The sequence below is a fragment of the Rattus norvegicus genome, chromosome 1 (assembly GCF_036323735.1).
Source record: "Rattus norvegicus strain BN/NHsdMcwi chromosome 1, GRCr8, whole genome shotgun sequence".
NCBI classification, from domain to species: domain Eukaryota; kingdom Metazoa; phylum Chordata; class Mammalia; order Rodentia; family Muridae; genus Rattus; species Rattus norvegicus.
In genome coordinates, this window is record NC_086019.1 from 175,043,221 (window position 1) to 175,070,969 (window position 27,749).

Here is a 27,749-nt window from a genome sequence, read left to right on the forward strand (position 1 = left end):
GATTTTCATATCCGGTGACTTTTGGACTTTCAACTGGAACAGCGGACAGCAAGAAACCCTTCAACTTTTGATCCAGGAGAGCATTTGGTCCACATGTAGAATGGAGACAAAACTTTCAAGAAGTAAAACTTGCCCTCACTGCATGGTACACTCCATTTTCTATTCTATTCTTGCATTGAAAACATTGGCCATAACCTTTTAAATTGATTTTACCACCCACAGCTTTGAAAGTACCTCTTGAATCCATTATGTGCAGACTCGCTGACTTCCTTCATAAATATTTTGTGCCAGATACTGCATTTGGCCAGGAGACACAAAGCACAAAGGCTCGGGCTCTGCCTTTGGGGAGCATCCAGTATTGGGGGTCTGGGAAGTGAAAGACAGAGAATTTCCATCTCTACTAAGACTGTACACAGCAGGGGCTAGCAAGTGTTGTGAAGGGGCAGATGGTAAGCGCTTTTGGCCTTGAAGGCATACTGGGAAAGTCAGGTCTGCCCTCCTGTGCAATGAGGACTTCTAGCTATGGCTTACTACAGTGAAGGGATGCTGAGAAATCTAGCAATGAAGGGTGAGGGAATGAAGCTCAGAGACAAGCCTCAGCAACTTCTAGATTGGTCTCAGAATGTCACAGAATGCATGCCCTGCTCCCTGCCATGAGTGTCACAATAGGTGAAGTCCCATATACCGGGGAAGCTCACTGGAGTCTCAGCACCAAGGTTTCCGCTAAGGCAGCCTTGGCCTGAGATTTACAAAAATGCCTCTTTTTTCCCTCCCACTGTGGTCTTCCATCAAGTCATTAGCAAACTGACTATTAGCAAAACCCACCTAGAGGCCAGAGAACATGGGAGCTCATTGGAGTAAATAACAGAGTAACCTCCCTGGGTGGGAAGAAGCAGGTAGGAAAGAGGGACAAGTATTATGACCCAAACAAATCCTCTAACATCGTCTTACAGCTCATCAGGGTGGGAAAGGCAGGGATGAAGACATCAAAGTCACCCGCCTTACTGACTGCTCTTGTTTCAGGGTAAAGGATGAAAATGACCAAAGTTTTAAACAGAGGTAAAAGATGCCCTGCCCAGCTTAAAACGAAGATATAACTAGAACACAAGAGACAAGGACGCTTTGTCAAGCTAGCCACGGCTGATAGACAAGTTTCTAGTGTGAGCCCAAGGAGGTTCACTCTCTGGCCTGGGTTTCTAGGCTGCACCAAGGAAAGCTGAGGAGCGGTGGAGAATTCTGTTTATTGGAGTTGGGGATTTGACACAGGTAGGATTTAGAGGCTCGAACAGTTGTGCAGTTAAGCATCACATGTATCCGTCCATCCAAATAAGAAATCAATCTTCAAGTTGAGTTCTGGGCATACGGAGGTGAGGAAGCTGTAGTTCTGGTGTGGCCAAAGCACCCGCTAAATCTAGGAGACTGGGTGGGATGGTCATTCTCCTCTTAGGATTTCCTAGGGGGTGCACCTCTGGGTGTGTCTGTGATAGAGTTCCCAGAGAGACTGAACTGGGCAGGGAGACCCGCCCTGGAGTCCCAGGCTGGGAGGAAAGAAAGCACAAGCTAAGCAGTAGCCTCCCTCCCCGTGCTTCCTGACTGTGGCTTTATGATCAGTTGCTTCATGTTCCCTCGGCCATGCTGGCCATGCCCTGACAGGGCTCATACCATGAGCCACAGTTGACTTTCATTCCTTGAGTTATCTCTTGCCAGGCTTTTTGTCACAGTAACAAAAGAGTAATGACCAAGCCAACCACACACCGGGAAGCAATGTTGCCAAGTCCACTGACATGGCACATGAGTTACCCCCGCCCCTCTCTGGCTGGCTCCAACTCTTCCACCTTTGAGCCGGAAACAAAAAGTCATCAGCTCCCGAGTCCTTAAGAAGAGTCATCAGCTCCCGAGTCCTTAAGAAGAGTCATCAGCTCCCGAGGCCTTTTCTGAATGTGCAGAAGGGCACAGCCTCAGCCTGCTGCCTGCGCTGTCTGCAGAGAGTGAGTAAGACAGCTGTTCAGGCCCTTAAGACTAAAGCCAAAGGATCTCAGGATAGGGGAGCACTCCGTGGTCACTGTGGAAACCAGGATCTAGGCTCAGAAGCATGTTTTACAACAAAAGGATGGCCAGGGACCAGTCACTTTTCTCCCTTCCTACTTCCTGTCACCAAGGCCTGCCTCTCATCTCCAGGGCGGAGTCCACAGACACAAATTGGCTGCCCAGGCAATAGCTGAAATCCGTTTTATCCACTTAGCTGCTCTAAAGTGCCTGGGGAGATGCTTTGAGAGGTATGTGTGCACTTACTAGCTGCTACAGCTGTCACCAGACCTGATTATTGCTCCAGAGTCCCAGAAGATCATAATAGGGACAGACAGTTGTTTGTCATTTAAAAAGCCAACAATCAGTGGAACCAGGAAGCCAGCAGATCACGGAGATGGATTGGGCAGGGAAGACTCCCTCCGGTCTTCCCTTGGCCCTCTCAGAAGCCCAGCCAGTAGCACGCTGAATCAATAAATGGCCTGAACACATAAAATAAGGAATGGTTTTGTGCAAGATACCCCTTGTTCAATGCCCACAGGTCCAGCCAACATGGCTTCCAGAGCAATGAAGGGCTTTGAAAGTTGAAGCAAGAAGTGATTCAGAGCTGTGGTCTCCAATGGGGATGAAGGGGATACTTGAGCTTACCAGGGGTCATTTGGGAGACCTGAACATAAACTTTTTAGTTATGACTTAGAGAAAGAGTGGTTCCTGGCACCCAGGAGTAGAACACACAGAATTCCTTAGTAAAGTTAAACCGCCTGGCTCAAAATCTCAGGAGTATCGTTGTCAGGAGGCCCTGGTTTCAACTGCTAATGGTCATACCTGTGGTTGTACTATACCAGAGCTGAAGGGGCTTGCTCCATCTATCTCATTTAACCCTAATGGGGCTATGGGTTAGGCACAGGATCTGAGTACCCCATATCCACAGTTGGGAACACAGTGCTGGATTCAGTGCTTTCAAAGGATTTTTACAATGCCAGCCTATATATTCATAAAGAATTATCTTGCAGATGGGACCCAAATCTAAACACAAGGTTTATGATTCATACAGACTTTCTTTATGCAGTCTAAAGGCAACTCTATGCATAACTACCTCTCAAAGGAGGCTAGGCTTGGGATTTTCTGTGTGAGTGCTCAAAAAGTTTCAGACTAGTCTCTGAGAGACTGAACTACCAACCAAAGAGCATTCATGGACTGGACCGAGGCCTCCCTGCACATATGTAGCAGGTGTGCAGCTTGGTCTTCATGTGGGTCCCCAACAACTGAAGTGGGGGCTATCCCTAAAGCTGTTGGCTGTCTGTAGAATATGTTCTTCTAGCCAGGCTGCCTTGTCTGGTCTCAGTGGGAGAGATGTGCCTAGCCTCACAGAGACTTGAAGTGCCAGGGTGGGGGGACACGAGGGGGGAGGTAGGAAATCCGCTCAGAGGAGAAGGGAAATGGAGGATGGGGGAAGGATTATGGGAGGGGGTGACCAGGAGGGGGCCAGTGAGGGGGATGTAAAGTGAATAAATAAATAATAAGATTAAATAAAATTTTAAAAAGTTTCAAGTCATGGGGCACTTCAGATTTTGAATTTCTACCTGTATTACCATTATCTCTCATTTAGAAGATGGAGGACTGAGGCAAATTAAATTATTTGAGAAGAACTAAATGATATGTCCCAAGTCCCATATCAGTGACTTGCAGCTAAGATTTAAACTGTAGTCTGACTTCTGAGCCAGGCCCAGGACCATTCACATCCTGCATCTTGTTTCCTGCATCCCCTTGACCTCCAGTGAGTGGGCTGGAAAGCACCAGGGAGTGCCAGGGAGTGCCAGGGAGTGCCAGGGCACTACTTCCACATGGTCCTATGGAGCCACTGTGGGGCATGGACTACATACTAGAGGATAGGAGAGCCCCCTTACTAAAAGACCAGTAGCACACAGCATCCAGGAGTGCTGAGACAGCAGCATCTTGTCAGTAACTGTCAGAGGCGGAGGCAGGCTGTTATCCTGTCTGGATGTTTCACACTCCCCTAGGGGCATAGAAATGATACCCTGACCACTCAGCTCCTCTCCATCTATAATGATGGATTGTATTCCTTCTCTGCTCAGCCCTGCACAGCTCAGCAGGGCTGCACACCTGACTGGCATTTTATTCTGGTGCTTGATGGGGAAAGAAAAATCACTTGCAACTCCAAAACAAACATCCGGGTCTCAGGTCTCACACTAGGGGTGCTGTCACCTTCTCCAGGCCAGAGCCAGGAGTAATGATAAACACTGAGCTGAAGGCAGTCATGGAGTTCACAGAGCCCTGCCTGCACATCGCTACCCTCAGGGCCACAAGACCAAGGTTGGGCAAAGAATCCCCAGGGTGGGAGGATGGCCTTGCTTGAGTCCTTCACCTCTGACATGGCCATACTCAGCAGGATGCATGTGGACCCTAATACCATATGTCTTAGGGTTTTACTGCTGTGAACAGATACCATGACCAAAGCAACTCTTATAAGGCCAACATTTAATTGGGGCTGGCTTACAGGTTCAGAGGTTCAGTCCATTATCATCAAGGTGGGAGCATCAGCATCCAGGCAGGCATGGTGGGGGAGGAGCTGAGAGTTCTACATCTTGTTCCAAAGGCAAGCAGGAGAAGACTGCTTCCAGGCAGCTAGGATGAGGGTCTTAAAGCCCATGCCCACAGTGACACACCTACTCCAACAAAGCCACACCTCTAATGGTGCCACATCCTGGGCCAAGCATTTACAAACCATCACACTGGAGTTCCCATCTGTAGGTGTGCAGATGGGTCACAACATTCATTCTTCACAGCTTTCAAAGGTCACTGACTGGCAGGATTATCACAGGGGAGAGGAGGGGCAATGGAAGGAAGAGGGTAGAAGAAAAGTCCCTCTTTTTGTGTGGGTTTATTAAGGCTTCTGCTAGATAACTCCATGCTCAAGGTTACCTTTCATCTGTGAGGTCAGGGAAACAGTCTACATGCAGTTTTGGAAAACAATCTGACAAGGTCTTGAGGCCAGGTTGGATTCCTAACAGTTCAAGGCCTATATCTCCCTTCTGAGGCTGGAAGTCCATGGTCCTCTTGTTCTTCAGCAGCCCTGGGTTGGAGCAGAGGCTCCATCTCTACCCAGTCCATCTCCCAGTGAGGTTGGCACAAGCAGAACTTGGCTCCCAGGGCCATTGCAAACTCTTCTCTTCAAAGCCACCAACAGTACAGTCAGAACTACTCCTATTAGCTACTCCCCACTGCATCTTGGGCATCAGAAAGGTCTCTGAGGTCACTATGGGCTGGGCCCTGGGCCCTTCTGCTAAACCTGTCTTGCAAGTAGTTTTCTTTCTTACATTTCAGCGTCACCAGATATTTTGTTAGAACAAAAGTTTACAAAGAACTTTAAAGTAAAAGGGTTGACAATGGAGTTAGGTTTGGATGTGACTTCCTGTAGTCTCAGCACTCAGGAGACAGAGGCAAGTGGACCTCTGTGAGTTCAAGGTAAGCTGGGACTACATAGTGAGACCTTGCAGAAGGCATCTCTCAGCGGGACACCATGGCTCAGCAAACTTTCATTAGCTTTCACCCTACCAACCAGAGTTTGCAAACACTGACTAAAAGGCTTCCCCTCTGTTTCCAGCCTTCCATTTCTGGCATCCTTGGCCAGTCTGCAAGCTTTCCAGCCTTTACATCCCCACTTTTACCCTTCATGTCTCCATGGAAGTTCTAGAACCCTCCACACAAAGCAGGAATCTAGAGTGAACTTCCTTAATGATATACATCGGTCGTGTTTCTGCTGCTGTGATAAGATACCCTAGCCAACCATCAAGGAGGGAAACAAAGGGTTAATTTCACCTTATAGTTCAAGAGGGACAGAGTCCATAATGGCAGGGAAGGCACAGAGCAGGAAGCTGGCTGGTCATATTTTCATTGTCACATAGGAAGCAGAGAGACGAGTGGAGAGGGAGGCAAAGTTATAAACCCTGAAAGTTCACCCCTAGTGACGTATTTCCTGCAGCAAAGCTCCGCATCCCAAACAACGCCACTAACTGGGGACCAAAGGTTCAAATGCATAAGCTTATGGGGAACATTTCTCATTCAGACCACCACAAGACCTAGATGCTCTTCTGGGCACAGCTTTAGTACTGGATCTCTTCCTATCACTGGACACAGGCATTGGAGCCTTTGCCCCTCTCCCATTAGTGTTTCCTTGGCAACACTGTTGCTCTATAGATTCTGTGCCCTTGAAATATTAGGTACCTCAGAGACATGTAGCCTCTGGCATGTAAGGATATTAGTAGGATTTTGTTGATACCTGCCTGACGTTGGAGAGGGGAGTGGAATGGACAAAGGAGAAAACCATGGTGAGACCTCCCCACAATATGTTCTAGAACCACAGGGGAGAAAATAACTGTGTTTGGCTAGTGCTGGCATGGCAGGGTTAGGGTACACAAGCTTTCTTAGGGCCATTGTTTTGGACACCTGGAAGGGACAGTCTGAAGACTACTGAAGCCTGACATGGGATTGAGAGCCAGCTCTCTGTGGGGTGGCCACATATCAGGGAGCCACATGATAGCAAGAGTTAAAATGAGGCAACCGAGAGGAGGGTCAAACTGTGGGCTGGCCATCTAACAGAGAGATGACCAATGTTCAGTGTATGAGGCTGGACGGTCCTCAAGAATCCAGTGCCATCAAGCCAAGGGTCCCCACCTTTGCTGCACATCTCAATCATCTGGGGAGTTTATCTACAAGCTACTGACTTGGGAGTGGGGCTAGGCCTGGGGACTGTCATGTTTTGAATGTGAAACATTCCCCATAGGCACACGTGCTTGAACAGTTGGTCCCTGGCTGGTAGAAGCTGCTCTAGAAGATCTGGGAAATTTCAGGAGCTGGAGACTTGTTAGAGAAAGCGGGCCACTGGAGGCAGGGCTTGAAAAAGGCCAGCCCCACTCATCTGTTTCCTGTTTCCTGTTTTCACCAAGTTACCATAAGTATAAAGGGTGAAGAGTCCAGGCTACACACCTCTTGCCCCATGAATCTACCCATTGCTGTGCCTTCCTCTCCACCATGAATTATGTTCTTTTAACCTCCCTTGCTTAAGAGTCTTCTGCTTCAGTGTCTGGTCACAGTGACAAGAAAAGTGCCCAACACGGGGATTATTTCAGAGGATTCTAGTGTGTAGCAAAGGTAGAAAAATAGCTCTCTTCTTTCTCTCGTGCCTTCCCCTTGTCTCAGTCTCCCATTAAATCTCTCAAAAAAAATAGCTGCATTCAAGGAGACCCTGGGGAGTGTAGACACAACATGGAGGGGTGGTATGATGAAGATGAAAATATTGAAACCCCTATGTGTGGCCACAGTGTCTTCAGAGCAAGAGCAAGACACTGACAGTGACTAGGGCCATCACATGAGGGCGCGCGACCCTACAGTGAGGAGGCTGCCCTCTCTGTGCCTGTGGCCCCTCTTGAGTCTGACTACAGTGAGTTGGGTAAGGCACAGGCACGGAGCTGGCAGCGACAGGGGAGGAGGGAGGACTTGGAGGCTTGGTTTACTCCATCTCAATTTACAGAGCGGTGCTGTGACATCCAGAAAATGTATTAGAAATGGGCTTTTTGTCCTATTTACCCAAGGATGAGCCACAGGCCTCTGCAGACAGGGTGCACTGATTTAAAGGTTTGGTTATTGGTCATTAATCCCTTGACACAGAGGTTCATTACCGTGCTCAGGGCCACAGTGTACTGCCAATAAATCAGGACTTGGGGGTGTGCCACCAACCTCAGCACCAAGTCCATGCAGGGGAGAGAGACATGCACAGGTTCCAGGGCTATCTCTCTAGGTAGCAGCCATGTATAAGGCTTCTAACCGAGCACCACATCCCCAACTCATTTCTCCTGCGAATAGGCGACTTTAAGTCCCCAAGCCTTATGGGAACAGGTTTGTTCAACTTGACGGTAACCCCCTTCTAAAATGTCAGGCTCCCAAGGCAGAGAGGAGCCAGACATGGTTCTCCCTAGAGCTGCTTCAACACACGGAGCAGGATGTCTAGAATAGTGTCCTGGTCAGGCTTGCAGCAGGTCACTGGTTAGAGAATGGTGATGGCCCAGGGCTGAGATGATGTGTTCTACCCAAGGAGGCCATTGAGCGATGAGATTTGAGTACAGCCTAGAGTGGGATAATTTTCCCAGATCAAAGGCACAGAAGTGTGCAGCACAGGATTCTATCCAGTGGTGGGGAGGGAGACAAGGAGAGTCATCCTGAAGACAGCATGCTGGTAGTGGCTGGTGACTTCACACTGTGCTCTGTTAACACATCTAAGGATTTTCTAGAATCTTTTAGTGGAAATACCCACGGTGCATAAAAAGCAATGCTGGGCTGCAGGTGACTTAGGAAGCACCTGCAGTTCTGTCTAGACTCTAGACAATGCCAGATGCATGTGTGCAGAGCACCAGGGAGGACAGTGGAACTTGTGGCTTTGAATTTGGGGTTCAACAGAGAGGCCCAATCATGGAGCTTGGCTGCTGCTTCCCATTGTGAAACCAGGAGAGTGGCCAAGTGACTCTGAAGTACTATCACTGGGTTGGGATCATTAGCTTAGACTTACTGCTGTCAGAGTGCTCAAAATGGGCCCTCCTCCTCAGAGTACCATTGAATCCTCCTCCAGTGTTACGTATCGAATATCAAATGTCAGCTGTGGCTCCTTGTCTAGTTTTGACCACTATGATATACTCATATCCAATTAGGCATTAGAGCTATAGTGTAACCCCATCTCTCTCTCTCTATGTTATATAGGGTAATAGACATTATACACACACACATATGTATATATATATACATATATATATATATATATGAATGTGCATAGATCATGTATATGGAGTACACATGAGACAGATTTATTAAGTTCAATTTGGAGGTTCAAATCCAAGATCTGGCAGACCCCTGCTGTGGACTCTGTTATTTGCTAGATAATAATGATCTAGAGACAGAAAGAGTAAGACTGGGCACTCACAGCCTCTCTACCATGCCTACGGGACTCTCTCTCTAAGTCTTCTGTTCTACAAGTCCACTGCTTCTCCTACTGCCACTATCCTGGGGACCAGCGTTTTATCTCCTCCATTTTTGCCCTTGGACTTGGGCACCCCACATGGCTGAGGCTGACCCATGGTGACCATAAAGTGAGCTCTGACTGCTAGAAATTCACCAATTTCACAAACCCATAGAAACTGACCCTCGATGGGGAGAGGGGTAATGGTCAAATCTTAAACCACAGGACACTGACTTTGGAGTCAGTAAGTCCACAGTGAGGAAACTGTCCCTGGAGCCCATAAAGGCAGTGATAGCTTCTAGTCATCTTTTGGAAGATTGATGACTCACAGGCAAGGAGCAAGCTTTGTTTTTTCCAGCTGCTTTTGGCAAGATGCTGCAGAAGGAAGAGAAGGTCAGAGACGAGATGGACATGTAGCATGGCCGAGAAATGTTTGTTACTGTAAACCACAGAGATTCTGAGGTCATATGTTACAGGGGCATGGAGAGACTGTCTGATGGGCAGACATTTTGTTAGGCTCTCTCCCCTGCAATACTGTGCAAAATTAGAGTTACTAAACTGAAGGCATGACTTAGGAAAAGCACAGAGAACTCTGGAAGTATATGCCAACGGGACTGAGCTAATGCGGAGAGGGGAAAAGGTTGAGGTAGGAGACTGCCCAGATCCACATTGCCTAGATGCCAGCCCCTGCTCCCACCTGCTTGGGAGACAGATAATGCATTCAGCTGCCAGTCTCTCTGTCTACCTGGCTGTGAAAACAGGCCTAACTGTGGTTATAGGGAAGTTGGCATAGGGGTAATGAGTGCTCTGTGATAGGTGACAGTGTCATCATTATACCACTGTACCCTATTACAGTCCAAGTTCCCTGAGGACAATTACCATGTCTTCTCACCTTGCACCCATTACCTGGTGATCATCTATTTTATATCTACACTTGACACATAACACACACTCAAACATATTAATTTACCAGACTAGGGTGTGCGTGTGTGTGTGTGTGTGTGTGTGTGTGTGTATGGGAACCTTGAACTTTAACTCAGACATTTCATCCAGACTTATTACTGGTGCCTTCTTCATAATACTTACTCCCTGATCCCTCAATCGTCATTTTTCATAGAACCCAGTAGATAAATGACTCTCCCCAAGACAAGGGTCTGACTGTTTCCCCCAGGGCATAGAGTCAGCTAGAGGAACATTTATTTGCTCACCACCCCAAAAACAAGGAAAGCTCTGTCTCTGGCTGGTATAACACTACTTTAAGAGCTTAGGTTGTTCCAAATAAGAAAGGTTATCTGTCATATGCAAATTAGGCTAGTGCAGACATGACCTTCAACTTCAAACAGGCCCCCTACTCTAGCCAGTATCCTCTTGGGGCACTCGGGCAGCATGTGAGCTCTCTGTTCTCCCACAGATACCCCACTCACTGGTATGGCAGCCCATGTGGCCCCATCCCTTGTCCTGGGATTGCATTCCCTCCTGTTCTCACTCATCCCCAACCTGGAATGTGTCTTAGTTTATTACGTTCTCTTTATCTGAGTGCAGATCTCTTTCTCTGGCTCTACAACTACATATATATCAAGAAGGTTGGGCCTCACACTGTGAGCAGTCCTCAGGTTCTACGTGCAGGTGCCAGGGCAGGGCGAACCTTGCCATCATAGAAAACCCCCAAAGAGGCAAGAAGGCAAACATTGGCCCATTCCACTTTGTAAACATCCCCTTAAAAAGCTTTCGCTAATCTCCTATTTAGTCTTTTGTATAACCCACATTTGCTAAGCATCTATAATGCTCTGGTCAAATAAAACTGAGTGACTTCTGAGAAGCTTAGGCCATTCTGAGGCTTGCAGAGATAATACCTAGACACTGATATTTTCTGTAGCCAGTTCTGTAAGAACTAAGAGTGGCGAGTCCCTTTTCCTGCAGTGAAAATGTTATGAAATTTTCCTTTTTGGCGTCCTTCACCCAAGCCAACCTTACACCCACACATGTAACTGCACTGAATAGTGTATTTTTTGAGCAAAGGAAAAATATAAAGCTGTCCTGGTGATTGATTTAGAAGGCCTGGCTCTACTTAAATTCCCAGCATATTAACAGAGTGCTACCCTTGAGGGCTCCACCAAAGAGCTGCCCTTTCAGGGCTCACCTGCAGCAGCCAGCAGACTTTAGCAAAAGCACCTGGGACAAAGGCAGTGCGACAATGCAGTTAGCTGGGAAAATCCAATTGGAGAATTCATTTACGCCCATCATGTAGTCTCAGCACACTTCCTTAGGAACTGTCATAAAATGGTTTAAGCATCTCCTTAAGCTTCTGTGATACAGACACTGTTCAGGTGTCCATGTTCAGTGCTACCAACCCTCCCTAAACCACAGAGCCTACTGACTTGGACTCCTTCTTTCTCTGATTCTTGACTGAAGGGAGCCCTAAAAATGTATGAAGACACTTTGGTGGCAGCTGGATCCTGCTGGTGATCAGGACCCTGGGACGGTGATCCTGTACAATGGTCCTACTCCACCCAATAGGTCAGTGGCGCGGGCCAGATGCCAGCAGTGTATTAACCTACCGGTTGAGGGCCTACCCAGGGTGCAGAGAGACCAGCATGCCCATGGGCAACTATGAGGGTTTCTCCTCACTTCCTGCCCCAATGGGAGGTAAAGGTAGTCCCATCTCACCCAAAGGTCTCCCTGAGAGCAGGGGCCCCACATGTCAGAAAGCTGGAAAGCAGCATGGAGTCTGCCCTGAGCTTGGGCTTTATCTACAGCAGGCGATCTGGGTGACAGGCCAGGCTCTGCTACCTGGAATGGTTTACATAATCACCGTGAGCCCCAGTTTCTTCCTGGTAAGAATAGGGTACTAGAAGGATCCACTTCCAAGGGCTGCTGGGAATGCTAGCCTAGCCAAGGAAAGTGTTTCAAAAGGTATCTGCAAGGAACGCACAGTAAGTGAGCATGCACACTATTGTCATTTTTATAATTATCTTTAAATGTCAAAAGCACTCATTGAAAGATGGTTATGACTTGAGCAAGAGGACTTGAACAGGGTTGATGTTTTACCTAGTGTTCAATTTCCATGCCCATTTTACGGATCAGGAAGCTAAGGCTCAGAGAGGTTAGGTGAGTTGCCCAAGTGCACACAGCCAGATTACGATTTAAAGCCACCCCCTCTATTACTGACTTCCCACATCGTCTCCATGGTCAGAGTCATCTGGGAAGCAAAGCTCTGAAACGTGGGCAGGGGGCCAGAGACGGCAGCTCCCTGCTTAGGAAGCAGAACACTGGCCAGTATGGTGCTGCTAATGACAGCCTGCTCCCAGCCTGTGGGAGTTTAATAAAAGTCATGCAAAACTCGCTGTTGATGACTCTAATTGCGGAGTTTGGACATGAAATGGAGAACATATGTGAGGAGAATAACAAATCAGGCAGCTCCCTTTTTAGCACCGGAGCTGCAGGGAGAGCTCAGAGTTCGCCATCATGCTGTGTGGAAAGAGGACTTGACACTGTGGCCTCACACCTGGGAGCCTCCGACTGCCCACTGCTTCCTGTGACCCCCTGTTTCCCAACAATGCGTATCCCAGCTGGGGCCTCTACTTCCATAAGGAACCATCAGAGAGAATTGTAGATGGTGTACCTATTAAAGCACGGGACAGACGTGGGGTGGGCAGCTGGACACTTTCCTCACCCACTGAGGAGGAGCCAGACCCAGGTGGGCTGGAGCTCAGGGGCAACCTCAGGCAACCTGGTGGTTGACTGTGACAGAAAGGGAAAACTGTGCATCACCTGTGTCTCTGAGAACAGCCAGAGCAAAGGATGCACTGATAAGCGAAACCATAACCAGACCTCCTCTTCCCAGTCTGGACAGTTTGCCTCTGGGTGTGAGTGACCATGTCATGAAGTTCTAGGACTTACAGCCTCCTGGGAGGGGCATAGATTTGAGACCTCTTTGCATCTTTGAACCATATGGGCATAGACTGGCAAGGTACCACTAAAAATATAATAAGTAGACATACAGAGTTAAACAGAGATAGATTAATAGTGATTACCTGTGTGTATATGCAAATTATGCACACCTATGTAAACACAAGTAAATGAAATAATGTAATAACCTGTAGTTAGCATTTACCATGAGTTATGCTTCATTTTAAATTGTGAAGGAAATCAGGAATTCTGTCAATGACAGGTTGGAGATTGTCTAGACAGCAGAGCCATAATTCACTGTGAATGGCAGAATGGAGTGGGGTGGAGTGGGGGAAGGGTTGGGTGGGGCTTTAAGGTTAGTTTCCTTCCTTTTGGTAGACATCAAGCAAAGAGGGGGACTACAGGATGCACGAATCAGGCAAGTCATGCATTCTGCCTTCTTAAAGAACAGAGAGCCAAGCTGCTGGACTTTAGGTCCCGGGCAAGAAAGGTGAGGCACCTGGTCTCCATGGACACTTTTGAGGACAGCAAGGGGGTGGGAGATGATTCCTGTCAGGAGTATCAGGAAGGGATGTGAACATCACAATCCTGTGTTCACAAAATAAAACATAATAGTGGTGTTGGTAACGTCAACTCATTTGCCCTGGCCATCCCATGGTGTGGGCAGACTTGGGACTTACTCTGTCTGATCCTGAGACCCACTCTTCTATGCATCGGCCATTTCCCAGGGTCCTCTGTAGCTGGGACCACCCCTCAAACAACCACTCCCTACCAAGAATTCTGTTCGGTGGGAAGGCATTGAAGAGTGATTCTCAGAGGGTATGGGCCACTTTGGGGCCAGCCTAAGTGACAGTTCTGAAGTTTTACTTGCTCAGCATTCTGCCTGAGTGGTGGCCCTTGGGACTGTGTGTGAGATGTAGACAACTCTCTTCAGGTGAGTTACTGAATCTAGCAGAGATTGGTGTGTTCAGCTGCAATCATCATTTTTCCTCTTGCGATGACGGGGAAGGAGGAAGGGTTATTTTTGGCTCATAGTCTAAGGGATATCATTTATCATGGCAGGGGAAGCATGGTGGCTGGAGTGTGAAGTGCTTGGTCACTTTGTTTGTACACACAGTCAGGAAGACGAGAGTGTACAGGAAGTGGGGCTGTGGACCCAATGAAGGTCCACTCCCTCCAGCAAAGCTCTAACTCCTAAATATTCCACGACCTTCCAAAATAGCACTACCAGCTGGGAAACAAGTATTGAAACATGTGAGCCTATGGGGACATTTCACATTCAAGCCACAGCACCGACCAGATCTAGAAGGCCACGAGAGGCTTCTCCAAAGCATAGCCCTGTGACCCTGCACTTCCAGGCATCAGCTGGTGCCCACTGGCCAGGAGTCATGGAAGGCACACTCCTAAGACAGGAAAGAAACACAGGGAAGATCTACAAATTGCACAGCCACTCTTTGCCTAACATTTTGTTTATTTATAGATAAAAGTCATGGAGAAGTAGAGACATCTGCCAAAGGTCACTGACAAGTGCAAAGCCATTTAAATTCTTGGCATAGAAAACAGAACTTTTGCAAGTGTCTCTGGGACATTACATGAAAGGTCTGGAGATGCAAGCCCAATCTATGAGGTGTTTTTAATGACCCCAAAGCCAGTGAGGGCATGACTAAGTTGGGGAGGGTGAGCATATCATTGGGATCCATTGGCAAATGGAAGCTTCTAGAAAGTTGTCAGCAAATAATGAGATAAACAACGTTTTCCATTTCTCTCTCTCTCTCTCTCTCTCTCTCTCTCTCTCTCTCTCTCTGTTTATCCATCCATTCATCCACCCATCTATTTGTCTATCCACCCACCCTCCTACCATATCTACCATTCAAGAGACAATGTCAAAATAGGGGTGAGAGTGTCATTGTGACTCATTTGCAAATGGAAACTTCCAGAAAGTTCTCCACAGACAATAAAATAAGCAGTATTTTTCATTTCATCTATCTATCTATCTATCTATCTATCTATCTATCTACTCATAGATCATTGAATTAAGAACTTTTAAAAACGGGGGCTGGAGAGATGGCTCAGTGGTTAAGAGCACCCGACTGCTCTTCCAGAGGTCATGAGTTCAATTCCCAGCAACCACATGGTGGCTCACAACCATCTGTAAAGAGATCCAATTCCCTCTTCTGGTGTATCTGAAGACAGCTACAGTGTACTTACATATAATAAATGAATAAAAAAAAACTTTTAAAAATGAAGAAGAGGGCTTGAGTGGATGTAGCCCACTGACAAGGCATTTACCTGGTCCATCCACAATGCACATACATAAATAAAAATTAAAACCAAAGGGGTAAGGACAGAAGAGCAATGAGACAAAGTCCATTTCCTCTTCTGGGCCTGGCTTAACTCTTGTTCAACACACTCCCTGACCTGACATGAAATTCTTCTTCAAGGTAGAACAGAATTCTCTCAGCTCAACTCTGTTCTTTACACCCTGAGTCAAAACTTGTCCTGAAGCACTGATGTGGCAACCTCAGAACTTCACAGACTTTCAGAGGGGTTAAAATCCCTCCCACCTTTCTTCTACCACCATGAATGCACCTTCCCAGAGGAGTGTTTTATCTTGATGTACTCTCTGTGGTCTAAAACCCTCTGGCGGAACAGATGGAAGGAATCCTCACCATCTTCTTTGCTCTTTCTGACCCCACACACTGTCTGTGAGGTAATGGCGTGTTTGGGTTTTCATCATGGAAGCTCTTCCTTCTCCAAGCTGCACACTTGGGCAAATGGCCTTTCTCTTTCTAGTTTTTGGCACAAAGCTCAGTGCATGGTTGGTGAATGGTTATGTGAATGAATGAGTGAGTGAGTGAATGAGTGATTAATTGGATGGAGTCTGTAGAGAGACCCCATTATTGTATTTTTCCCATTAGAAGAAATTTTCCAGGCTGTTACACTAATTAGGGCTAATATTCTCAGTTATTTTGAGGATTGCTTAAAATTTGCTGCTAATTTAAATAAAATGGTTACATTTACTCATTAACCAATTAGCATCCTTCCCAGCAGCTTCACCTCACTAATTTGATTAGCTACATTATGCTTTCTCCTGCTCAGGGCCTTCCTGGAGACCTGGGAGAGTCACAACTCCATCAGAGTGACATTTCTTTCTGAGGGTCTAGCCCAGCTGTGAGACCAGTTTCTCCGAGCACAGCTGTCTCTTGGTCTCTAGTGTCTTTGGAGACTCCTGGCATTCACTATAAGTCACTCTGCAAACATTCCTATCACTATGCCAAGTGTATTTATCCTTCATGGGAAAATAAAACTTTTGGAAACATGATGTCTTCATGAAAGACAACCTTTTTAATGTCTGAAGAGTGAGTGAATTAAAAAAGAAGAAAAACAACATGAAAGTGAAGAAAAGAGGAGGTCAAAGGTCAAAGTACTGGTTTCCTTCCTCACTTCTTCTTGCTGGTGACCACTGATGCCATTGAGCAAGCTAGCTCATGCCTAAAATACTATTTGTCTTATTTTTTCAGACATAAAACAGACTCAGAAATTATCTAGATTGTTGTCATGGAGATAAGTCCTTCTGGGTACCCAGAAACCTACACTTTCCCATCTCTGCAGTCAGGTGAAACCATGTGACTCAGCCCAACCAATGAGCTAGAAAAGGAAGTTGTGTCAGGTGCTGCTTAATCATGGAAGTGAAGGATTCCCAGTTACATGCTATTTTCAGATGGGAAAGGGAGCTTGTTGGGTTGAATTGTGTATCCCTAAAATTCACAAATTCTAATTTCTATTTCCCAGAATGGGGCCATATTTAGAATCAGGGCCATTGAAGACATCATTAGTTAAGCTTGGGTGAAGTCACACTTGCATAGAGAAGGTTCCTCCCCAATTCTATGAGGGTTTGTATGAGGTGAAGTTGGCATGAAGAATCAGAGCTATGTTAAAAGCAGCCCAAGAAGCTCCCAGGGGAGAGACACATGCATCCTTGACACTGTTTAGAAGGAACATACTCTGACTGCACATTGACCGGGGACTTCTTCAGACCTTGGGGGTAACCCTATGCTTCTCAGTTTGTGGCACTGGGTAAGGGAAGCTATGAGAACTGGATGAAAGACCACATCGTCAGGTTACCAGTCTACAAGGGTCATCAAATTACAGATGGTCTGAAGGGCATTTGGCCTTCAGCAAACTTTAGAAAGGGTAAGAAAAACGATGGTTCAGTAGGTAAAAGAGCTTTGAGTAAACCTGCTCGGCCACCAAGCCTGGCATCCTGAGTTAGATCCCTAGGACTCACATAATGGAAGGACATATGTGACTCCTAGAAAAAGTCATTCTCTGTTCTGCACACACACACACACACACACACACACACACACACACACACACACACACACACATACACACACACACATACCTGGGATATGTTAATAAATAAATGTAATTTTAAAAAAGAAAATTACCTAAGACCTAGAAATAATATAGAAATAATATAGATGTCCTTTTGATATCATACTGGGACATTATTTAACAGGCCTGCTAAGAGCATGCAATTTTCTAATAGTATTGTATCTGCCTTTGTCTGCTCTCTTTACCTTTTGATTAACTCTCAGACACCACAGAGTTATACACCAATGCCTGGTTTTCTGCCTTGGTAGGAAAGGTCACACTGAAGGCTATAATTGTATTTCGCTTTATGGTTTTAACCACTTTGTGTCTGACCTGTCCACCCTATTCTGACACTGCTCCGTAGAAAATGCCTACAGATCTACATTTTAGATGCACTTAGAATTTATTTAATCATCTTACAGGGTTAGCAAGAACGGGTCCACCCATTGGGGCTGCCTTTGTATCTCTCTTCCTCTACAATGCTTGCTGTGACTGGCTGAAACAAAGACACAAAACTCATATGAAGCCACTTAGATAGCCCTTGAGAAAGGGGAAGAAGCTTTCCCTTTGAATGGTGACCAGGTGACGATTTAAAGCCAACATCATGAGGGGCCTGTCCGTTGTCCTCCAGGATCAGGAACACTATAGACGTATGGTAGACCCAAGATGATCTAAAAAGAAACACCTGGTAAAGTGCAGTCTTTAAAAGGGCGGGACTCTTCCTAGCATTAGTGGAGAAAAGAGGGTCTTGAGTTTGAGGTTAGCTGGGGTTACATCCTAAGACTGTCTCAAAGTAAAAGGAAGCCACAGAGTCACGGAATGGGAGAAACCTTGGGGACTTCTCAGTTTAGTGTCCCTGAAGCCTACCAACATGGCTTGAGACAGAGATGATGGAATTGCCATTGTCACCTGAGCTGGTAGAACTCCTTGCTCTCAGAGAAACATGTGTATTGTTTTATTTTGGAAGGAAGCTTCAACTCTCTCTTAAGGATAATCACTGCTACCCTCGTAACTCAAGCCTTGTCACAAAAAATGCTTACATAGAATAGGTAACAATCATGGAAAAGCCTACATTATTTAAATGCTTCATGAACACTCATTCTGTAATCCTTGTAGTAACTCTACAAGGTAAGCGATGCTATAATCATTATTTTATAGGTAATAAAATTGAGGTCAAACATCTATCCAAGGTACCTGGTTAGTGAGTTTATGGCTTGAACCGAGCAATGATGTTAAAGAAGGATTAATTTTTATCTTATGTATATGTACATGTGGGTACCTAATAAGGCCCGAAGAGGAAACTGTATTTCTTTAAACTTTTAGGCAGTTCTGTGCTACCCAAAATAGGTTCTAGGGAGTATCCCAGGCCCTCTGGAAGGGCAACAAACACTGTTAGGAGCCATCACTCCTCTCTCCAAAGTTTCATTTTTATTATACTGTTAACCACTAAGCCATCTCTCCTGTCCCCCTCCAATTATTTGTATCTTATAATTGTGTATCTGTATGTGCATGTGAGTACATGTGGAGGCCAGAAGGGCATGGGATCACCTGAGCTGTAGTTAAACATAATGATAAGACATTTGACACGGGTGCTAGGAACTGAACTGGGTCTTCTGTCATAGCTGTTAACTGCTGAGCCATCTCTCCAACTTTCAAGTGTTTTAAAAAGTTATTACATTTATTTATGCATGTGTCTTGGTGTGCCAGTGAAGGCCAGAAGACAACTTTCCAGAATGAAGTTTCTCTCTCTACTATGTGGGTCTCAAGGATTGAGCTCACATCAACTGCATTGGTGGCAAGTGCCTTTGCCTGTCGAGCCATCTCTCCATCCTGGTCCTTAACCTCCATTTATTATCTCAAATGTTTCCTGTCAGCATTTTCAGGCTGCCTATTGGTTGCGGTTCTCATGGAAGGACATGTGAAGCTTCACAGCAGAAGTCAGAGAGATTGTCACCTGAGACTTATCTACATTCCATAGACAGCAATGTGAGGACCATTGTTCTGGGAAGTGCAGTATGCAGTTCACATGGAGATATGTGGCAATCCATCTATACATGTGTGACCATCTCTGGGTTCTCCCTTTCCTGTGAAAGGTCTTGCTGAGACCTGCCAGGAGGAGGGACAATCTTACAAAAATGGGATTAGACAAGGTCTGTGGGCTACAGTTGACTATTGGGATCTGTGTCTATCCACACTTTCCTAAAAAGGAACCTCCTTTTTTAAGCCTTTCTGTTATACTTTTTAGGAGTGGAGGATGCTTTGGGGAAATCCTGGAAGCCAGAAATCTCGACACCTCAGCAATCACTCACTTCATGTTCTTGTGTTCCTGTGTTCATGTTGGGTGATACAGAAACTCAGACCAGCGACACACATCCACTTCCAATATATGCTGGCTTCTCTGGCTCTCTTAAGTCTATCATCAACCAATTCCTGTCACAACAGAGTTCATATATCTTCCTTCTCTGGTAACCTGTTACCCAAGCCTGGTTCAAAGCCTCTTGGTCCCTGAAAGCATGAATCTGGGAGGAGAAAGCATCAGGCCCTGTAATGCCTGCAGAACTCAGGCACATAAAGGAGTTGATTTATGAAGGCAGCTCTCACAGTCCCTGGCAAGCACAGCATAGCCTCCCAACTCCCAGCTAAGTGCCTTTCAGAACATATGAACTAGAGATAAGCAGGTTGTCATAGCTAGTAGAGCTGGGTCTAGAGATGGCCCGGTCTAGCTTCATAGTATACAGATGGGCAGACAGATCCAGATGTAGCTAGTCAGTTGGGGAGAGATCAGACCTGTCACTACCCATGAGTAGCAATGCTGACTGAAAGGGCAAATGGGAAACCCTCAGGGATAACAGACTTGACTAGGATGGTGACTGTATTACACACAGAGGTAGGAATCCACTGAACTATCTAATTATATTTCATACATTTTAGCATAAAGTCATATCCCCACAATGGAAGATAACAAATTAAGAGAGCAGAAAAAGTGAAAGTGATACTGGAAGATCAAGTGTAGGACCCAGGCCTCCTGATGTCACTACATTGACCTTTTCTTCAATCTCCTGTATTTTCATTGCCATAGCAACTTGCCAATGCTCCAGGAGTCAGCACTAGTGGTCTTTGGCTGGGGAGGATATCCACCTTGCTCCAATGCCTGTGTTAGCAGGTGGTATTTGTGATGATCTTGCTGTTCCTTCTAGCATCTGACATCACCATGCCCTTTCCCTGAAGAACAATACAGTTGATGGGCAAATCTCTCCATGTTCTAGTACCCAGAGTACAGTGCTTTGAGAGCCGCCCTTTCTTCCCTCCAACTTTTGTCTCTCCCAGTTTCATCCTATCTCTATCCTCGGCTTCTGCTGAGAGGACAAAGTTCACAAATCACACCTCTGGTCTCTGTGTCATTATCCATATCTTAGCATTTCTTTCAGAGTCTTCTTGAGATTTTCATCAGGAATAGGCTTAGACTTCTCCAATTCTTCACAGTAAGTGAGGTCATAAAAGTGGAACCCATATCCTACAGGATTAGTGTTCTTGTGAGGCCAGACACCAGCACCTTTTTCTGAAGATCCTACTATCAGATGCTTAATTTGTTAGCATCTAGGCCTTGAGCTTCCTGACCTTCAGAGATGTAAGAAATGCATTTTTGTTGCTTAAAGTGCCCAGCCTATGGTAATTTATTTGGGTCACACGAGCAGATTATTACAGGTAATATTCTTTAACAGAAACATACACCATCCCTATGATTCAACAATTCTATCCCTAAGTGTAGGTCCAAAAGAAATGAGTGTAGATATAAGTCAAAAGTCACGAGCAAGTATGGTCGCTGCAGCAGGACTCACATTACTTGTCTTAGTCACTGTTTGTTGCTCTGAAGAGGCACCATGACCAAGACAACTATTACAAGAAAAAGTGTTTAATTGGAGGTTTGCTTATAGTTTCAGAGTTGGTCCATTATCATCATGAAGAGGAGCATGATGGCATGCAGGCAGGTTCTAGAACCTGCACCCTAATTCACAGGCAAGAAGAGAGACTCTGGGCTTGGCATAGGCTTCTGAAACCCTCAAAGGTCACCCCCAGTAACACACTTTCTCCAACAAAGCCATACCTGCTAATCCTTTTACTTCTTTCAAACAGTGCCATTCTCTGGTTACTGAGCATTCAAATACATGAGCCTATGGGGCCCATTCTTGTTCAAACTGCCATAGCTCTTTATAGCATATTCATAACTCAGAATAAGACACAGTAAAACAAGTGAGCACCTTATAGGATCCATGAATATAACTCAACAGATATGGAGGCCAACACAAGAAGGTATTTTCTTCTCCAGGTTCTGGTTAATATAATTATGGTCACTTCATGGAAATTCAATAATCTGTACACTTATATTCTATCTATCTTCTATGCACATACTACATACTGATAGGACATTTGTTAGCATAAAGACAGTGGTATGATTTGAATGTGAAATGTCCCCCACAGGCTTAGGAGTTTGAACCCTTGGTCCCTGGCTAATTAATGGTGCTATTTGGGAAGGTTCTGGAAACTTTAGGAGGTGAAGATATACTGGAGGAAGAAGGTCACTGGGGATGGGTCTTGAGGTTTTGTAGCCTGGCACACTTCCTGTTTGCTTCTGCTTCCTGACTACAGATATGATGTGACATGTTAACCTCCTGTTCCTGCCACCACGCTTTCCCTGCCATGATGAGCTGTGTCCTGGGACTATATGCCAAAATAATCCTTCTCTCCATTAAATTGCTTATGTTGTTATGGTGATATGTAAAGTATCTGAGACAGTAACATATCAAAATCTGCTGCACTGTCCTATAATAATAAATGAGTTGCTGTGTTAACTGATGAAGATAGTGTGATTGGCTGCTCAAAGACCAACTAGCTAGTGATGTCACAGCAACATGGCCGGCCCACCGAAAAGATAAGGTATTAGGAACAAAGTGAACAATCACTGGGGATTCTCATCATTTGTACACAGGGTCATGTGACAGTCTTCAGTTGTGTGCTTATGTAGGTAACAACTTAAACACAGAAGCACACTTCTACAAAACTGATATGAAAGCACCCTTTCCAGTCACTGTTCTCTTCTGGAGTTCAACTCTGGCAACATTGTTCATCTGAACACCCCTTATGCAACCTTAGCCAGTGGCTGCCTATTGTATATTATTGTATAAATCAGTTCCATTACCCATGTTACAACATAGTCTTTGTATATCTGAAGTCTAGACCATGAATGGAGAATTTTAAAGGACAGCCCATTTCCTGGTGGCTGCCCTTTGTTCTCCATCAGAACTAGAAAGGAGACTCATGGCCTGTAGACTGTGACATGGCACTCCATGGAATTCAGGCACATTAGGAAGCTCAGAGGAACCATTGAGGTCCATTCTGATAAGGAAGGGCTCCTCTGCAAGAATCAGAGCTACACAGCTTCCCACAGCTTTCCAAAAGGAGGCAGAGGTTTCTCTGTAAAATGAATCTTCTCCTTTCCCATCCCTATTCCATAGGATGTTGGCCCCTAAAACACACAATCCCAGTTCTGTCCAGGCAAGGAAGGCACCACTTGGTTCTTGGACTCATATAAACACTTCATGATGAACATCAGAGATTTCTGAGCCCAGGGACACCATGGCAGAACCTAGCTGTGCTTCTCTATACCCAACACTCACATGCTCATCTTTGACACAGGGGTCTCCTGAAGACACTCACCTGGGGAGTCATCCCATGGCATATGTACACGATGGGGACGTTCTCTGTATCTGGGCCCTGATCAAAACACAAATCAGTCTTCAGGGAATTCTGCAGCTGAACATCAGAGGAAATATGGCCAAACCGGAGGGGAAAGAAGAGAGAAAGCACACATATTAATTTAGGAGAGGCAGGTGTAGCCCTCAGAGAGACTCACATACTTCAATCCCAGGTCACCAAGCACTATGGTGTCAGCAGGCCCAGCTATTTATTTATATAAAGGTATGGCTGGGGACTGGCTCGCACTCATGAGAAATCATGATGCTCATTAGACAGGAAGCTGCCTTTGCAAAGCTAGGATCATTCAAGTAAATGCAAGAAGTACATAGTGAGAACACTAGAGTCTCCATTCTTTCACTGCTCCAGGAGGGGAACAAGCCATGACCAGCCTTTGCTCTTGAGAGTTGTGGAAAGTGGATAACACTTTTGTTTGTTTTTAATCCAGGGAGGTCCTCTGGGGTCCAGTATTCTGTGCCTCCTGCAGATTCATTAGGGGCTTGGCCAGCCCCCAAGGGTGGTCCAGTTGCTGAGGACTCTCTGGAGTAGAAAGCTTGGTGGGGGAAGAAGAGAGAGGGTTCTGGTACAAGCAGAAGAGAGATAAATCTTTTACTCTTACTTAAAAGTGTATGGACCCAGACTCATGAATCAGCAGAACACATCTGGGTGTGAGAGTGCATTCTCAATGGCCCTCATGACCTAAGCCCATGCTGAGTCCTTGGAAAGGGTGGTCTGCAGGTCACAAGGCTTTTTCAACTATCCACAGCAGGGTAGAACATGAGGCACCAACCCATAGTCCATAACAAATGAATTATTCTTTTTCTTCCCATATCTTTCTGGAATTTGAACATAGGACAGTTCTTTTATCCTGGATCTAAAAGAGCCCAGATCTCCTGAGATGTGGTCTGAGGGTAATGGCCGCTAGAATTATGGGTAAATAAGACTACGTGTGAAGGATCTTCTGGATGTGTGTGAACTGAGGAACTCATATGTGACCAGAGAGGAGATGAAGCTCTGGGCAGATAGAATCAGAAATAAGAGGCCATCTGCCCCTGCTTGGATTTTCATGGCTTTTGAGCTTTCACACAAGGCCAGGTTCCATGCTCATAAGAAAGTGAATAGTGTCTTCTCCCATGCTCACCTTGGGCTAGATTAATTGGGTTTCCCTTCTTTCAACCCAAAGCCCCCTTTTAGAATGGGAGACTGGAGGGAAGAATCCAGGGATACTAAGGCAATGAACTATGGCCGGTTCACTGGTTAGGTGGAGGCCAGAACCAGAGAGAGACTGGGCTTGTGCAGTCCTAATGCCCTAGAAGCATCCAAGTGGTCAATACTCTGCCATGTGCCCACTGCTAGGTGTAGCTTTGTGGGAGAATGTGGAAATACTCTTTGAACTTGTTGCCTGGTCCATGAAGACAAGGGAGTAGGATCTAAATCTGTGATCCATTATCAAGATCTGCTATGTGCTAGATCAAAGAGAGTCACAGATCCTGTTAGGCTTGGCTTTCCCCAGGTCCCCAGCCATGGCCTCTGGGTGACAGATGGGTATGATTTGATACAGTTCTCCCTGGCTCTGTGCTGTCCCTCTCCTATTAAGCGGGTGGTCTATTGGAACAGAGGAGTAAGAGAGACAGGCTGGGGGGTAATGGTGGTGCAGTGTTGACTTTAGCCATATAGTCTTGGACAAAGTAACTTGCCCTATCTCTTTTCTTTCCTTGGAAATAAGGATAATAACAGCGCCTGCCTCTCAGGGATGTTATGAAGATTAAATGAAATAATATCTGTGAGAACTTAGCATACGGCCTGGTAGCCAGCAGCTGTAATTGTTAGCTTCTTCTATTACTGCTGTAACCTCCCTGAAAGCCGTTCGGGAAAACTAGCTGTGATGAATGCACGGGTGTGCCAGCAGCCTTCCAAATGAATCGGATCTAGATCTCAGAAGAGCCCATAGGCTGGAACTGTGGTGTGGTGGCAAGCGCACCTCCCAAACCCCCAGCTTCCCCGTCTGCGATTCTATCTTCATGCTGTGAAAGTTGAATGATTTCAGTGCCCTCAGCTTTGCTGTTCTCTTGGCTTGGCTAGTGTTGCTGACATCCTGCAAGCCCCACTCTGGGGGTCAGATCACGTGTCCTATGCTTCCCTAATACTCTAATTTCTCTTTAAAAATTATTTTAATTTTAAGTGTGTGTGTTTGTGTTTGTGTGTGTGTGTGTGTGTGTGTGTGTGTGTGTCTATGTGTGGGTATGCACACCTGGATGTTGGTTCCTATAATGGCCAGATCTTCTGGGCTAGAGCCATAGGCATTCATGAGCTGACTCACATCAGTGCTGGGAACTGAACTCATGTCCTCTTCAGGAGCAACAAGTGTTCTTAACAGCAGAGCATGTTTCCATCCCCGCTCTCACTCATGAATCTTGGTGTAGCATTTAGCACACTGCTTCTTATTTCTTCTTTACTTGCCTGCCTCCTCATTCATCACAAATACTGGGTCTTAGTCTTCCTCATTGCATATAGCACTGGCAGGGCATGAAGAACATAGTTGCCATGGGTGTTGGAAGAGTGTGTACAGGACGTGAACATATAAATGGCACTAAGGCTTTGCAAGTGACAGGGCCACAGTGTGCCTGATCTTGGAAACCAAGCTTTTTCCATCAGATGTGTGGCTATGAGCCTGATACTATTAAATGTGCCCCTTTAAGAGAATTACTGTAACCACTGAGGCTGTGCACAGTGTTGAACTTATATAGAAAGTCCAAAGTTAATGTCTAGATGCTGGGCATGTCTGATTCTAACTGCCCCTCCATCTCTAATTCTCGGTACCAGAACTGGGATTCATTCAAAGCTCCCCCATCTCCCAAACAGTGAGCTCAGAGGAAACCCTTATAGTACAGCCCACAGTTTCTTCAGCCAGAAGGAGCAGTAATATGCCCTATTAGTATATTAATGACCTGGGCTATACACTTGACACTGGCCCAATTGAGTGACCCAAAATTTTATTTGACCTGAATGATGTAGTTGGAGCATGAATTGGAATGGAAAAATAAAAAGATTTTTAAAACCACTGCTCCTGCAAGGACATCTGGCCTCTGCATTTTAGAATAAAACTCATTACCAAGGGAGAACAATTCAGACCCAGTAAATGCTTTTGTTCTTGTGGCTGTACCCGGCATGCCCCTCATTAAGAGTTCATGGTGCTTCTGGATCAGCAAGCACGTCTCCGCTCCTGAAGGAGGCAGGCATTGACATGTGGACGAGACGGGGGGAGGGAGAGGCTAGCTGGACCTTGTGCAGTGGCTGGTAGATGAACATTATAAGGACAGTAACCTCCACTAGCCCTGGGAATGGCTAGCATGCTCATCTCTATGGGATAATGAGTGGGTGGCCTTTTGTGTGACAGAATGCAGACAGTCTGAGCTATGGACCCAGAGAGATCTAGACATAGCCTTGTACACTTACTATCTGGTCAACCAAAATGTTCCGTCTTTCTCATCAAAGGGCCCCAAGAGAAACCTGCTGCTGCCGCATGTATGTGGAAGATAAGACACTTTTATGTGGAGGATGAAAAGGGCCTTTAGCTGGGACCTAGAAATACAATGGCTATTTGCGAACACTCTCCTTGTGACTGCTTCCTCTGTCTCTCCTGGTAAGTGTGGCTGACCTCACTCAGTCCCAGTGGTGGTCTGGTGAGGTAGCGAGTCTGGAGTCTTCCTGGCTCATGGAAGTTTGGTTCTAAAACTTTCTTTGAGCATACAATATTCTCGTAGGACTGGGTCAGCAGTGGCCAAGTGGCATCATATGGTTTTTATGGAGCAGAGAGTAGGATATGCCCTGGATGGTTCTAGTGGTGTGCACGGAACTAAGGGGCATCATACAAGGCAGTGTGCTTCTATGATGAGGGAGGATCCGGAGTATCATATAACAGCTGGGCAGCATCGTTTGAGGGGATGCTCTGACCCCCAGCCTCAGGAGTGGAAAGATAAGAGGTGCAATTTTGGGGTGCAAACATGCATGGGGCTCTCATGGAAGATATAATTCATCCCTACAAGATGGCCTCCTAAACGGTCTTAACTGAGGATTGTCTAGGGTTCCACCTGTGTGTCATTCAGAGCCACTGAGTATTAGCGTAGTGGGTACAAATTCTGAGTCAAACCTCTCAGTAAAGGCTCTTCACACTCCCAGGCAAGAGCACCGTCCATACGGTTTCCAGCTGGGGAAGCCCTTAACTCAGCTCTGATCACAGCGCACCAAAGAGGCCTCAGCTCTGCCGTCAAGTTTTCATCTTGGTCTATCAAAAAAGGCAGGAGGGATGCTCTCCAAAGCAAAGAACTGCCGTGATTCCAGCTAGTCTTTCAGGCTCTGTCAGAGACAAGTCAGGTTTTTGCCTATTTCTTCATATTCATATAGCCTGAATATAATATAAGCATCCCCACAGAGTGGAATCAAGGGCTTAGCTGACATAGAAAAGAATTATGTGTTCAGACTTTACAGCCAGTAGAGGAGATACTCTCAAATGGTAGTAATGTGCTGTACAAAACACTTTAAGAGTGGAGGGTCCTGTCCTGAAATTACTTAGATGAAGGAAGGGTTTATCATGGTCAAAGTATTTTAAACTGAGAAAGAAAATATATTTGCACTTCTTGAGTTCCTTCTAGCCAAT

At 45.9% G+C, this 27,749-nt stretch overlaps 1 protein-coding gene and 1 long non-coding RNA gene across 2 annotated transcripts in view; one reads left to right on the forward strand and one right to left on the reverse strand.

The window, feature by feature from the left end:
* Galnt18 (polypeptide N-acetylgalactosaminyltransferase 18) overlaps positions 1–27,749 on the reverse strand; it is a 311,052-nt gene that overhangs the window by 15,389 nt on the left and 267,914 nt on the right. Inside the window, 1 exon segment of the mRNA NM_001079884.1 lies at positions 23,057–23,152. Coding sequence (NP_001073353.1) covers positions 23,057–23,152 — 96 coding nt within the window.
* Positions 10,651–27,372, forward strand: LOC120099905 (uncharacterized). Its single transcript, XR_005499377.2, has 2 exons — positions 10,651–11,569; positions 26,588–27,372. It is a non-coding gene; the product is annotated as an uncharacterized LOC120099905 (long non-coding RNA).